Below are 15,600 nucleotides of genomic sequence, written 5' to 3' on the forward strand. Positions count from 1 at the left end.
TTCTTAAAAACTGTCTTCCTGTGGCAGTGATGCAGTTTCTCTAGGGCTCGCAAAGTGACCCTAACATGCCTACGTGGCATGTCACTGAATAACTCTTTATTCCACCTAGTGAGCTACAGTGGAATTAGAAGAGAAGGAACACGCAACTTGAGTCTGATTCCTCATCTCTCCCCCCCCCCCCCCACACTAACTCTGTGAAGACCTTTTTCCTGTATGAGCCTCAGCCACCATCTCAAAGGGCAGTTTGGAGCTGATATTATAAACCGGCTGGGATCCACCCTAGGATGTATAAACGCTGCTCACACTGCAAAGGAGAGGGGATTCAGGGATGTCCACAAATTCCCTGGGACTTGTTTATTCTTACGTGTGAGTTCCATCTTAAGCGCAACCTCAGAAAATGAAGACAAAATGTCCTGTACCCTTTGAACTGCCATACGATCCACTACTCTGTCATAAACTTATATTTGCATATGAAGCAGACAGTGTGGCTCAGTTATAATCATTACTCACAGGCATGACACCCTAATCTTAAGCTAGGTTAGTGACTCAAGGATTTTAGAGTTATGTGCAAGACATGCATGCACGCACAAACACACACAACCAAGAACTGAAAACACGGTAATGTACAAGGGTCTTTATTTAACTAAGCCAGGTTGTTAACAGCCCCTAAATAGAGCTAGTATCCACCCTGGGGAGTCTTACTTTCTCTCCCTGCATTCTACAAACTACCTTAGTCATTCCTTCTACTGAGCAGCAGATCCATTTGGTCACAGAAGAAGTCAAGTGGACCCGGAAGTTCACCACTTCTTCCTATTGACCTATTCCATCCCCATGACAGGAGCTCTCCACAGGGATCTGTGGTGGTGTGTGTCGCAATGCCTGCTGAGGTTTATTCTTAGTTATACCTAGGTTCACTGTCCCTAAAAGGAGGTAGTAACTACCTCCCTGTCAACTTTGTCTTGTGTAGTCTGTCCCCATACAGGAGCGCTTGAAGGTTTGTTCTAAACTTGATCTGCTAACAATCACTGTGTGCTCAGAGCAGAAGTTAGAAACTGCCCTTGTCCTTTATTCTCTATGACTTTACTCACAAGCCCATCACTCAGATCAACGGACTGCCACACAACCTTTCAGAAAATATTCTTTCCAAACTTTCCAATTGTCAAGAAGGAAGTTCTAGAAAGACTGCCTAGAGACAATCAAAATCTCGCTATCAATAACTTTAACAAAAATCTGTGCTGAACAGAGTTCTGCAAATGAACTCAACGACTTTCCAAGCAACTTTTCAGTGTAAATGTTTATGTTTATGTTACAAATGACAAGCCCAGGGGCTGGAGAGATGGCTCAGCAGTTAGCAAGAATGCTTTTCCAGAGGACCCACGTTCAAATCCCAGCACCCACTTGGTCACTCTGTCATTCCAGTTCCTGAGGATCTGGCTTCTGCAGGCATCATGCTTGCACAAAGTGAACAGACATAGATGAATATAAAACACCCAAAGGTGATAACAACAATAATAATAACTTTTAAAATGACAAGTCCAAAAGCCCTCATGGTCAGACAGAAAGCACGAGAGGAAACAGGGTGGCCTGAGACCTGGAAGATGTCAGGTGGCTGGCAGAACATTTTCTATGTAGTTCTCCAAAGTGACACCAAAAAGGAACTTCCCAGCATCTACACACAACTGGAAACTGAGTTCTTACCTAAAACCTTCCAATGTGTAAATACTAGCAACTGGTAAAAACTGTACTATAGTGAACAATGCTAGTTTCCGATTAAGATCTCTAATTTAAACCTTCTATTTAAACAAAATAGAGAGTGAAAGACTCTATTCGCCATCAATTTGGACACATCCGTTGTATTTTAAAGCAAACATTAGAGTCATGTAAATTAATTTTTCTTCATTTTAACAGTTGCCAGTCAATGACTAGGGAACGAAGACACTGAGAAAAAAACGACCCAAGGCAAACAAGCCACAGAACATCAATGGATCCACGGTCTATAGAACCAGACATAACTCTTCTTAAACTACCAATGTGTGTCTTGGTGTAGTGTAGTAAAATGTCTTCAGATTTTGAGCAGAAGACAGGAACTTTTATTCGTAGGATAAATGGCATTATGAATTGTCTGTACACTGTGGAAAATTATCTCCTCACATACTTATAAATAAAGACTTAAGAGCTTTTATAGACTAATTCTTTAGAAAATGAAGCAATGTTTTCCCTATGTACGGCCTTAATGAAATTGGCCAGTGAAAAGCCAAATAAACGCTTTCAGCGAGCGGTAACCGATCTCTTCCTTCTTAGAAGTTACTTATTTAACTTTTAAACAACCAGATCTGTTGTTCCCATTAACAGAGACTCAAGATGTTCTGGCAGGATACAGTTTGATCCGTTTTCTGAGAATCTTTACCCTCCAAGCTGGGGAGTGGTAAGCACATCCTATACTTAGATAAATTTAGAAGCTTTAGTTCTCCGAGGGGAATAGTTACCAAAGCTGACTTACAATGATATCCAAAAACTTCCCAAAATTCAAGGTATGGATGGGTTTAGGCTTTTCTTTCTAGATTCATCTTTTTTCCTTATGTGCATGTTTGTATGTCTGTATCCGGGTGCATGCAACTGAGCCCAGTGCACACAGAGGCCAGGAAAGGCTGCTGGACCCCTGGGGCTGGAGTTACAGGTGGTTGGGAGCTACCCAGTGTGAGTGCTTCGAACTGAACTTGTGTCCTTTGCAAGAGCAGCAAGCCCTTGTAAGCACTAAGCTATCTTTCCAGCCTTCTTTTCTCTTACATAGCCCTTGGGACACTCTGACAAATGTAGTTGATGACAAGTGTGAAGGAAAGACAAGTTGTTTTTTATTGTTTTCCTGAGGAAGATACATCTGCTGACTCAGCCAAAGAAGCAGGAATGCAATCCCCTGCAGACAGACAGACTGCAGAAACTCATGGCCAGGTCCCAAGGTTCTCACATTCTATAGCTGCCTTTAGGGAAGACTCAAGAGAAAGCTCGGCCTCGTGGGCTTCCCCACACACCAGGAAGTCTTTCTCCTCAACACGTATGGTCTTGTTAAAAACAAAACAATAAGAGACTGAATGAAAATCCGTGAAATGAAAAGGTAAAACCAACATAACAAGCAAAGTGGTCACGATTAAGAGTCAGACCAACTGTACTGAATTATATGATTTCAAATGAACGAATGGAGCTGAATCCGGTGGGCACCTTCAAGGTTAGCGGGAGGATTAAGTTTAATCATAGCAAACATATTTATCAATAATATGTAATATCTGCTGAAGCAGAAGCTAGAAGAGTTGCTAAGAAATAGAGGACTGTCAGCATGGCCTCCGTCTGCCTCCCCTCTAACATGGCCTCCGTCTGCCTCCCCTCTAACATGGCCTCCGTCTGCCTCCCCTCTAACATGGCCTCCGTCTGCCTCCCCTCTAACATGGCCTCCGTCTGCCCCTCTTCTTTCGCTCAGTCCTTTGATTTTGGTGACATGATTTCTTTCCATTTTCCTTTGCTTTTTCACTTTCATACATACAGAGCCATTTCCTCTTCTAGTGCCTAATATCAACTGTCCTAATTACTTGCAAGTAATATTTAGCAATTTCTCAATCATGTTGAAAACTAATAGGGGTTTCAACAGAACATATCAAAATAGTAATAGCTTAAAAACAAAAATAGCTTAAAAATTGAGATTTTTAAGGCAAAAAGCTTATCAGAATTTAAAGAAGGAGGAGGAGGAAGAGGAGGAGAAAAAGGAGAAGAACAAGAAGAAGAAACCTATCTACTATTCTCATTTAGTTCTATAATACTTTACACATAAGTTTAACTTACAACATGAAGTCAAATTAGTTCTAAATTTGTCACACACTCAAACAGTAGATCAACTTTGACTTAATCATACTGAAACCTAAAATTATGAATTGAAAACAAATGTTTTATTTGGATTAGAAAAAAAAAAACGTAAGTAAATGTGTAAGAAACTAAAAAACGAACAGATTTTTAAAAGTAAATTTCCAAACTAATATATACTTAAAAAGCCTATCAAGATTTGTGTGATGGGTCTGCATTCAGGAATAAGATATGCGAGCTATACGTAAATAATGCAGACGCAAGCTAGGTTTACATCTCACTTTGTAGCTTTTGTGTTTATGTATTTTGGTATTTTAAGCACAGCAGATACTTCATCACTTCAGAATAAGGTCACTCAAAATTTAGAGAAAGGCAAACAAAAGTCTAACTTAAAACAAGAATCCAATACAGAAAACATGTTTCTTTTTAATCAAATAGAAATCCAATTATAGATATGCAGATTTGTTGAGGTTGATATAAATAAATCTGTATAATAAAAAAAATCTTCATGGTATTTTGACATGTATTCTCATAAGGCAAAAATGACTACGCTTGGGAGGGGGCACTAGGAAGATGGCTCCAGCTAAGCACACTGGCTACTCTGCCAGAGGATCCATTTTCAAATCCCTTGCAACCCCAGTCCCAAGGGATCCAATGCCTCTGCTGGCCTTTGTGGGTACTAGTCATGAACCCCATATGGTACACAGATGTACATGCAAGCAAAGTACTCATATACACAAGACAATATTTTATTAAAGAAATAACTAGCTTGCTAAGTAGAGAATTATCCTAAGAGAGGCAGTGTGTTCAAATGTCACTTCCTGATCCGAGCCTAGTCCTTAATGTCTAGAGTGTGTAGATGAAAAATATACAAGCCAAGTCTGTGGGTGAAGGAAACATGTGTCTCCAGCTTCTTGGAAACACTAGAGAACCCCTGTGGAGTCTGAGGGGTCTTTAGGCTGTAACTTACATTCCTTTGCTAACTATGCCTTCCCCTTCCAGCGATGCCCTGGTGGGTCTATGCATTCCTGAGAAGGCTTCAAAGGAAGTAGAGAGAGACAGACACTTCAGAAATTACCAGTGATAGAATAGATTTGAGTTGTTTGCAAGAGACAGATAGACAGAACAGACAAAGTCAGCGATGGAGAAGAGATGTCCACACTGGGTTCAAGTGGGTAAGGAATAACCAGAAGTGCAGGGAGTTAAGGGCACATGTATCTGGGTCCTGTCTGTGCACATATTAATACTTGGTTAATGTTTACATTTCTACTATTTTCAGGGAAGTCCTATCTTTGATCCAGCTGTCACTTCTCTGCGACAAGAGGTAATGAATTGGCTTTTATTGGTGATGGAAAGTCTTTGTTGCCCATGTTTAAATTTAAATTAATTCAATAGGTAACCCAGGTCTGTGCTAGTAACTCAGGAGTCAAGCAGCTGAGCGCCTTCCAGCTTGCCAGTAACTTTCGATTCCTTTTCTAGGGGCAGCCACTGGCTTCTGTCAATAATTTCACATATTTTTTTTTCAAATATAAAAACGTGTTTGGCCAAGTGTGGTGGCACATGCCTTTGATCCCAGCGTTCCTGGAGGCAGAGGCAGGTGGAATTCTGTGAGTTTGAGGCCAGCACTTTCAACATAGTGAGTTCCAGGATAGCCAGGCTATGTAGAGAAACACTGTTTCAAAAGCAAAAAATGAACAAAGTGTTTGTGCTCCTTCCTTGTTTTATCAGATCTGCACATTCCTCTTCTTTGTCGTCTTTCTTAGAGACAGATCCAGATCCGCAGAATCTTTAGTAGGTATATCTGTAAGCCATGCTGTCTTAGTCAAGCCTTTAACAGTGACCCCACCCACTTAAACATTTCCTCTGGATTTGGACCCAGAACTTCAACTGTAGGAGTTAACTGCTTTGTGCTTAAAGTCCCAATTATTATGGTTAGGCTTAAAATATCTTATAGTTGCTGAGCAAATGTGGTGGTTTTAGGAAGCAAAGTAGAATGCTCACTGCGAGTCCTGTGACTATAGCCATCAGGTTCAGCACGCGGCACCTCATTTCTTTTAGTGTAGGAAACACTCACTGAGGTCAGGCAAGATGGCTCAGCGGGTAAAGGCACTTACTGCCAAGCTTGATGATCCAAGTTCGATCCCCAGGACAGGCATGATGGAATTAGAGAGTTGCCCTCTGACCTCTCTGTGTATGCACTCTGCCCCCTACCCCACCCTCAGGAGCACACACATTCACCACACACACAACAAATTAAAATGTAATTTTAAAAGATCTAAAAAAGTACAAGCATTGAAGAACTGTGGAACAATAAGGGGGCAGTGGGGGTCCCTTGGGGGGGTCAGTGGGGGTCCCTTGGGGGGGTCAGTGGGGGTCCCTTGGGGGGGCCACTCTTTAGCCGAGGAATAAATGCAGATCCAACAAAACAGCCCCATCTTAAAGACATGTACGTTTCTGATCTGCATCATCAGCTGGATACTTCTATCAAAAGTGGGAATTACAGATGAACATCGTGGCTTATGAAGGAATTCTAGACTTCACAAGCGGGGACAAATGGCGAATTCAAGAAGAGCAGGTTTCAAAATGACAAGGAAGTTCTTCATGTTCAACAATCTTTACAAACTCACAGGGTTTGGGACTTGTCAACATTCCATTGGCAGCAACTAGCACACAGAGGCTCTCCTTCCTGCTTCTGCACTGTGAGCCTCCACAGAGGTGTCAGAGGAAGGAGGTAAATGCTTCCAGACATTAAGTTTGCCTGGGGATGGGGACCTGGCTCAGTGGGTAAAAGTGCTTGCCACACAAGCAGGAAGACTTGAACTCAAATCCTAGGACCCCATGCAAAAAGCTAGACATTTGTGGCAAGCATCTATAATCTCAGCACGCCTGTGGGGGGTTGGGAGGAGAAGACAGGACAATCCCTGGAAACTTGTAGCCAGCTAACCTAGAGTTCTCTCGGGGAAAACACAACAAAGAGGTCTTGTCTTAAGCAAAGAGGAAGATGAGGACCTACATCCAAGGTTGTTCTGTGACCTCATACAGGCCATGGCATATGCCTACCTGAATTCACACATTTCTATGTTCCTACGAAACACACACACACACACACACACACACACACACAATTTATCAGGACATCTACAAGAGGAAAAGCTGCCAAAAGGCCGACTCATGGAGTAAGGCAGCTTCCAGAGTTGTTTCCGTTCTCCCTTTCTGTTTCGTTTCTCTTTAAACTCGTGGATTCAGCTGGGTGTGCTGGAACATGCCTGTATTCCCAGAACTTGGAAGCCAAAGTAGGCATTATTAGATGTTCAGGCCTGGCCAGGACTTTTGCAGTTCTTACTAAGTTCAAGGTCAATCTAAACTCTATAGTGGGGATCTCCTCTCTCTCTCTCTCTCTCTCTCTCTCTCTCTCTCTCTCTCTCTCTCTCTAAAAAAAAAAAAAAAAAAAAAAAAAAAAAAAAAAAAAAAAGGGCTTGGTCTAGTGATGCATGCTTTTTCTTCCCAACAAGTTGGGAGGCAGAGGCACCTGTGAACTCACTCTGTGAGTTCCAGGCCAAACTGGTCTATATAGTGAGTTCCAGGATAGCCAGATCTACATTGTGAACTCTGGACAGAAGAAAATGAAAGAGGAAGAAAGAGACACAGGAGGAAGAGGGAGAAAAAAGACAAAAGGAGAAAGGGAAGAAGGAGAAAAAGGAAGAGGAGGAGGAAACTCATGGATAAAAGCAGATATTTTCCCCATCTCCCTGCAATACCCTCACAGCTGTGGTCCGAGTCTTGACTTGCCTCATGAGCAGACAAATCACAAAGAGGGAGATGCCTAGGTACTTCCTCTGGCATGGCTCATTCTGCTTCTGCCGCTGGTGCATCTCTCCGCCGCACTTGTTGCAACAACGGCACATACAGAAGAGGAAGCCCACGAGAGGCATGAGGATGATGAACAGCAGTCCCAGGATGGCGCAGATAAGAACTCCGATCTCATAGAGGGCAGCCTGCAGTGCAAAGGAAAGGCACAGCACATGTCACGAAAAACTGGGAAGAACACTCCACAGAGGCTCGCTATTGTGAGTTCCTCAGTATGCACTCATTTTCAGATTTTTCCATTTAGAAGCTCTCTGTAGAGTACTGAATTACCAAAATGCTGGCCAAGAGTTTAATATCCTTTCAATGGCCTGGAAGTTACCTAACAGCAAGGTCAAGTGGGAAAGGCTTTACTTACTTTCAATTCTAAAGGCATTTTGTTTTCCAGATGACTTAAAAAAAAAAAAAAAAAAAGTAGCTCTGCATAGAGAGTCATACACACACAGGGTATTCTACACCAGGAAGATAGAACAAGTAGAGATTACGAAAGACCCGCACCATGCTGGATGGGATTGATTAGTGACAGACTCCATGTTTCTGAAAGAATCTAAATGTTGCAATGAAGTCTAGACATTCTGAGTGACTCAAGCACAAGGCTTTTACCTTTTCCGTGCAGAGACTGGGAATAACAGTCTAGCTCTTATCAGGTCACTGTGAGAACTAGAGATAGGTACGGTTAAAGACGAAGCACCTAGGCAATCACCAGGCGACAGCAAGTGGAGCTTTCTACGCCATCCAAGAGGCAGACCTGGTGATTACCCGGCTTGGCAGCTCATGTCCACACTTGTCCTGAGTTCCAGGATCCAGCACTGCTTCCACTGACAATCCGTAGATAGACCTTAATATATTTTCATTCTCCTTACTAGCTTGGTCCCAGAGTACATGGAACAATATTCTGGAGGATGAAATGCTCTTTCATTCCAGTCCAGACACACAGTCACTCATGTTTCTCTTGTTTCTCTGCTTGCTCACTCCCTGATACTTTCTTTGGTTTTTGAGACAAAGTTCCCTATATCCCAGGCTGGTCTCAGTAGTAAAGAATGATCCTCCTGCCTCCGTCTCCTGGACACTTCAGTTACAGAATGTATGTCTCCATGCTTAGCTTATGTGGTACTGAGGATGGAACTCAGAAATTCACGAAAGCTACGCAAGTACTCTACCAACTAGAATCCCCCCCCCAAAAAAAAAAGAAATCACAGGATGACTTTTAACAATTAGTGAGCAAGCAAGATAGCAATGGATGATGCAGGCACTAAAATGAAGAGTCAGACAAGATACGCAGGCTTGCTCCTTTAGGTGTGCACCGAGACCTGACCTCACATCCAACTTCCTCTTAACCAACTCACTTTAACTTTCTACAACTGAATGATGTCTGGTTTTTCTTCCACTACCATGAGTGAGGCAATCAAAAAGGGAACTCAAGGCCACCGCTCCCAGTAGCCTGACCACAGTGGAACTTGGCAGTGACAAAATCAGCTGAAGAAAAAAGCGACTTCTGTCCTGAAATCTGCAGAGCTAAAACACATCTCCTGATACAGAGATGTGATCGTGTGAGCCCTCTGGCCACCTGTTGTGAGCAGCCACCTCACCCCCCGCCCCCCATCCCCAGTGTGCAATCCCCTACCCCACCATCTCTGTCATTACTACTCAATGTCCGGCAGAATGAGCTTGGTGGCAAACCTGCCATCCTCCCAGCTAGCTGGCTCTCCTCAGCTGCCTGCCTTGCCTCAGTGCCCGTCTTTTGGTTTAACGGGCCTGATGTACAGACAGCAGCCCTACTGGGGTAGACAACCCTGCCAGAGATGAATGTGATGCCTTCATAGAAAACTACATCTTTCTGGGAGCGCCTGGTTCCCTACACTGGGAAAATATCCATTAATATGATGTGCCTCATAGGAACAAGGCATGAACGTTCACAAATTCAAATCGAAAACAGATGCTCAGAGTCAACGTTCAATTGATAGCAATTAGCTAGAGACAAGTATTCATGTATGAATCCGGGTGCAGCTGGCGCTTGAATATGTTCACTTCAATATTAAGGTAAAAATGCTAAAAAAGCAAGGCAGCTGAGTTCATCCGAGGGTGGGTGCGTGTGCGTGTGTGTGTGTGTATGTGTGTGTGTGTGTGTGTGTGTGTATGTAGCTTCTTTCTCCTATCCATGAACACCCACTATTAACTGACTCTTTAGCATTTCCTTGAGAACCAATATCATTGGCCAATTAAGAAACCAACCCAGACACTCCAAATTTTCACATACTTACAGATTTTGTTCCTGTTTCTCAGCAAACAAAATTATTTAATATTTCAAAGGAATTTTAAATACTTTCTGAACCACAGAAAGCAATAAACTCAAACCCAGGAGAGAAGATGTGTTAAAATGTTCATGGTGCATTACTTTTAGCTTCAACTACAATAACAAAAGTTTATGGTTCTATACAACCTTCCCAATGTTATCAACCAAGTATCAGAAATGCTGTTCTAAGAGAACCTCAGGAAATTACCTGCTGTTCTAGAAAGCCTAGTCAGTACAAGGTTAAGAAAGGACCCAGGAACGTAAAGAAAGTCTGGCATTTCCAGGGAGCTGGTTACAACAACGACAGTGGGATGGTCTTAGTGGGATAGCCCTAAGCAATGACCCTCACCTAAACTTCCTGTTTTTGCTGTGTCTTTATAACCTGCCCCCAAAATTAAAGTTTCAGAGCTTGATCAGAACCCCAGACTAGGTCTCATTCTTTGTGTCTCTTGTCCCTTCATTCTTTCGCCCCCTTCCCTAAGGTCTCGTTGAATCCCCAGGGGCCGGGGCACAGAAAGGGTCAGGCATGAGGCTGTATAATTTCCTTTCTCTTCCTCCCACCCTGACATAGTGCAGAATTGAACTTAGGGCCTCACACACCCACACCGTAGAAACAACACAGACAAAAAAAATTGAACCACCACCACAGGGGAATCACCAGGGAAGATCAGAAAGTGCCAACAGAGACAACACTAGCCATTGACCTAAGACAGACAGCGACATGGAACACAGAGCAAGCGCAGTTTACCTTCAGAGCCAAGACTATGTTTTCTGGCTGTGGAAATCAAAGCAGTTGAGGAGTTTGTGTGTAGCAGAGGCAGCATGCATCAAAATAAAACAGAAGAGTCACATGAGTCATTCACGGTGACCAGACCACATCATAAAACATCGAGGGGGAGGGATACACATGAAAACGGAATAGAGATTGTTAAGTGCATATGGAGAATCAATGCTTTAGAGTCAAGTTTCGGAGTTCACATTTGGGTTTTTGAAAGGTTCAAAGTCAGCATGATCATCGGTTAGGGAAAAAGGAATCACCGGGCAGTTATAGATACTAACATGCTTGCTATATGATCTTCATGAAGCAGTAACAAGAACCAAAGACAACTCTTCCAAAGTGTCCCCTCTAGAATGAAATTTGGAAGTGTCCTTCCCTTGTTTAAAAGCATCCAATGAAGTTCCACCATTTCTAATACAAACTTCCCAGCATAGACCTTTACTAGCCAATCTGGGCTTCACCTACTCATTTTTCTTGGCCATTCTAAGTTGGCTGTTGTCGTTCTGGCAAATTATTTTCTCTCTTCCTTCCTCACTCTGACTTTTCAGGTTGTCTCCCTACTCAGCTCATCCCTCACTCACTAGATGAATTTAAGTCTCAGAAGAGATACTACCTCCTCCAGAAAGTCTATGCATTGTATATCTTCTTACATGTGACCCAGTATCTCTGAACTGGCTGTTAGAGATAATGTTCTCACTTAGAAGACCTGGCCGACATATTGCTATCTCCTGTCATATCAACTCCAAGACAGCAAGTCCCACATGCAATACTTACCCAATCAAAACTAAGTCAACTGATGTGCTAATGGAATAAAAGCCACAACCCAAGACCAGAGATTCCTCATCATGGTCCAGAGATGGAGACCAGTCAGTCAGTGAGGCAAATGAACCAGACCACAATGAGGAGAGGAAAATAAAGCAGCTCTCAATGCATTTTTCTTTTCTTTTTTGTTTTTGTTTTGTTTTGTTTTGTTTTGTTTTTCGAGACAGGGTTTCTCTGTGTAGCCCTGGCTGTCCTGGAACTCTCTCTGTAGACCAGGCTGGCCTTGAACACAGAAATCCAACTGCTTCTGCTTCCCAAGTGCTGGGATTAAAGGCGTGTGCCACCACTGCCCGGTGCATTTTTCTACAAGCTAAATTTGCCCAAGTTATAAGACTATCCCTTTTGGTCACCTGTGTGAGGAGGAAGAAAGTTGCTTCTGGTCTGGGTTTTTTTTTTTTTTTTTAAGATTTATTTTATGTGTATGAGTATTCTATCTGCATGTACACTTGCATGCCACAAGAGAGCATCATATCACATTATAGATGGCTGTGAGCCACATGCCACCATGTGGTTGCTGAGAACTGAACTGGAGATCTCTGGAAAAGCAGCAAGAGCTCTTAACCACTGAGTCAACTCTCCAGCCCAAAAAATTATTTATTTATTTTTTATGTATATGAGTGCCCTATCTCCATGTACACCTGCATGCCAGAAGAAGGCATCAGATCAGATTATATATCCCATGTGGTTGCTAAGAATTGAGCTCAGGTCCTCTGGAAGAGCAGCCAGTGTTCTTAACCACTGAGCCATCCCTCCAGCCATGCTATCACTGTTTCTGAATGCCCTCTGGAGCAAAATAAACCATAAACTGAGGTGGCTGTGTCATTCTCCATGTCACCATTTTGAAGTTTTCTGGTTAGGACATTTGAACATGTACAAACTTACCCAGGGCAGATCCTCAAACCTTTGAAATAACAATGCTTGTGAGTATAATAATTTTTTAACAGAAACACTGAAAATGTTGAAGGTTGGGAACATTTCAGATATATATGTCCCCAGGGGTCACCTTGACAAGTCCCATTCCGTCTTCCTGGGTGAGTCCCCAAGCTTGATACCATTCGAAACCTTGACTCCCACATCTATCAATCCTAAGGACTTCCCAGTGTAACTAATTACCAGGCTCCTCTTCCCTTACAGAATATGAGTCCAGGTCTGGGGAAGGCCAGGTATCTATTTTAAGAGAGCTCTCATGTGAAGATTACAACTGAGTAATTTGGAGAAATCTGTCCTCAGTCAGTATTGTGGCTGGTCATACTGGCTCTAGAAAGGTCATTCTACTTATAAGATATGACAAACTGCTAATTCTTTTGTAACTCCTTTTGTAACAACCTAACAATCAGCCTGTCTGGTATATTTGACATAAACACCTCCGTGGACTTGGGTGGGTGAATTTTCACTGATCTCTTTCCAAATGAGTTGTCATATGGGATACATTTATTTCTGTGTTACACAGCAGTTAAAATCGTGATTCTACACCTTGGTGTCCTATGATTCTCTACTCAGTCGCCTATTATAACCACTTAGGGATCTGTTAAAAAATACCAGTAGCCAGCCCTGAAGAACAACATCAAAAACTTTAGGGAACATCCTTAGTATTGCTACTAATGCCATGCTGAATCTTGGTCCCCTTACGGGCAGAATAAGCAGAAAACATACCCAATGAGGCTTTTGCAAAAACTAGAAAGGAAATGGCAGCCAGAGACATAACGGTTACTCTGCTGTCAGTGCTTCATCGTGTTTGGGATGAGCTGGTACTCGTGAAGGTTACAGGCTTGAGTTTACTGCAGACAGTAAAACCCAATCATTCCTGCAGTGTACTGTCTTCTAAATACTCTCAAAGGTCCCTGGGTTGGGCTTTCCTCATGGAAAATAGGATGTGAATTCAGACTAGGGGTGTGCCTTCTCCCTTTGAAGACATGTTGAACAGGTATAGCTGGACAACTTCCAGCCCCCTCTGTCATCTTGGAGTCTCCAGACAGATCCAAGTGAGGTGATATTCCCATTTCTACCCATTCCCAGAAGAAGCCTTGCCATTCGGGCTGTCAGATTAGCCAGGCATGCTAATGTTTTCCAGATACATGGAAAGCAACAGTCATTGTATTTTGCCCAGAGATGTGAGCCAATTTGAACAATGCTTTGGTGATAAAATGAAGCGAGAACACGGAAGGCGAAGGAATACTCTTTAGAGTTCTAGGAGGCTAGTAAGCAGAAGGTAACATAGTTCCCTCTTCAACAGTCCCACAGTGGGCCCGGCTGCCAGGTGAAATGGCTTCCACAGCAGTTTCCCTCTTTGGCTTTATAGTCACCCTTTCCCTGTATCACCCATTAGAAACTGAGGCGCTGATGAAGCCATTTCTAATTCCAAGATCTGGACTCATCAGCCATTGGGGCAGTGGGCATTCACACTCAGACCTGTGCTTCCTATCTCTTTGTCCCGCTGGACACCATCCTCAGAGCAACATTGGAAACAGCTACATGTCCTACTGACTTCCCTGGGGGCTGAGAATATGACAAACACGTTTCCCTGGTTTTTAACACCCAACATTCAACACACAAAGAGTCATGCATTTTCAGGGTCTTCTACTCACACTAACCAAAATCAAAGGAACTTTCTTTGGGTCCCAGAAATAAATGGAGGATCAGCAGTGCCTGGTGGGCTGGGCAGACATCAGCAAGATCCTTCAAAGCGCTCTGAAAACCTTGGCCACCCACCTCCTATTATTCAGCCTGGGTCACCTTTTTTTCCTCTCTGGACCAACTGTTCACCTTTTCCACATCTGACCTCTTCTCACCTGGTCACGAGCACTGCCAGAGCATCCCCTACCCACCCACCCCCTGTCCTCTCCACTTCTGCAGAAGTCACTTCTTGTAGTAAGGGCTTCTGCTCAGAGTGACTTCCTTCCCTCTGTTGCTCTGTGTGTTGCTTCATACCTATGGATTTTCTTATCACCCTTTGCACTGAACCCATAAGGCCCTGCCCCTGCTTGTCCAAGATCAACCCTGCTTATCTTTAATTCCAATCAAGTCTGCACACCTAGGCAGCTGCTCCACAAACCCAGCAATGAACATAGATGGAAAGTTGTTGTGTAGCAAACGGGTTTCGAACCTCCCTGTCATTGGTTCTGGCTTCTAAGGAGTCTCAAGCATTTCTGCTTCTAGAGTTTCCCTCCCTTAGCTAAAAAAACAAACAAACAAAATTTAGTATTTCTTTTCAGGACATTTTAAAATGACATGTAACTTCTTTCCCCTCAACAACCAATTTTGAAATTTCTGCTGCCGCTAAAATGAGGTTTATAAAATATGACAATATTCCATAAAAATCCTTAGTCAAAAAAAGTTACCAAGTTACAGGTTTTAAAAAGAAAAATGGTTATTTAAAGACCTGTGTTCACACCAGACATGACCTTTCTCCTATTTGCTATTCTTAATAACAAAAGCGAAAGGTTACCTCCTTGGAATCAACTGAGATGTCAAACTTCTTCTGTATGAGTTTTCTGATCAAATCTGTAAAGAAAAAAAAATCACAAAATAGAAAAATTATTTTTTCAGTAAAAGTATGCAATACATATACATAAGGTTTATTAGGTACTTATAAATTACTTCAGGTAGACATAACATCCTTATAATGGTAGTCCAGTTCCTAAGTTGGGTAAGTAATTAAGCTAATGAGACAACTTTACAGTGAAATTGCTAGGTTTTTTTTTTTTTTTTAACATTTATTTGAACATGTTCCCAAATGAGCATGGATGGGAAAGTAAACATTTCCCATGATATTTCAGAGTTTTCATACACTGCTTACAGAGAGGAGGAGAGATCTCTCACGCTAATAACTCCTGGTTGGCTTTTAAGACTCATTTGTAAATATTGCAAATGTTGGAAATAAGTTCATTTGTGGTTACAAAGAAAACTAGTGACTTCAGGGCTGGCAGACTAGTTCTGTGGGTAAGGGCACTTGCTACCCACAAGTGACCCAAATGTCATCTCCAGAGCCTGTGGA

At 42.6% G+C, this 15,600-nt stretch overlaps 1 protein-coding gene across 23 annotated transcripts in view; it reads right to left on the reverse strand.

The window, feature by feature from the left end:
* Prom1 (prominin 1) overlaps window positions 1–15,600 on the reverse strand; it is a 139,462-nt gene that overhangs the window by 46,956 nt on the left and 76,906 nt on the right. For 15 of the 23 annotated variants that reach the window (XM_076938448.1, XM_076938441.1, XM_076938443.1 and 12 more), the window contains 3 exons: window positions 15,052–15,107; window positions 10,755–10,781; window positions 7,639–7,844 (listed from right to left, as the gene is read on the reverse strand). In XM_076938448.1, the coding sequence (XP_076794563.1) occupies window positions 7,639–7,844; window positions 10,755–10,781; window positions 15,052–15,107 (289 nt within the window). The remainder of the gene's footprint in view (window positions 1–7,638; window positions 7,845–10,754; window positions 10,782–15,051; window positions 15,108–15,600) is intronic. The other 8 variants (XM_076938449.1, XM_076938454.1, XM_076938450.1 and 5 more) reach the window with 1 other exon arrangement.

The sequence above is a fragment of the Arvicanthis niloticus genome, chromosome 7 (genome assembly GCF_011762505.2).
Source record: "Arvicanthis niloticus isolate mArvNil1 chromosome 7, mArvNil1.pat.X, whole genome shotgun sequence".
NCBI classification, from domain to species: domain Eukaryota; kingdom Metazoa; phylum Chordata; class Mammalia; order Rodentia; family Muridae; genus Arvicanthis; species Arvicanthis niloticus.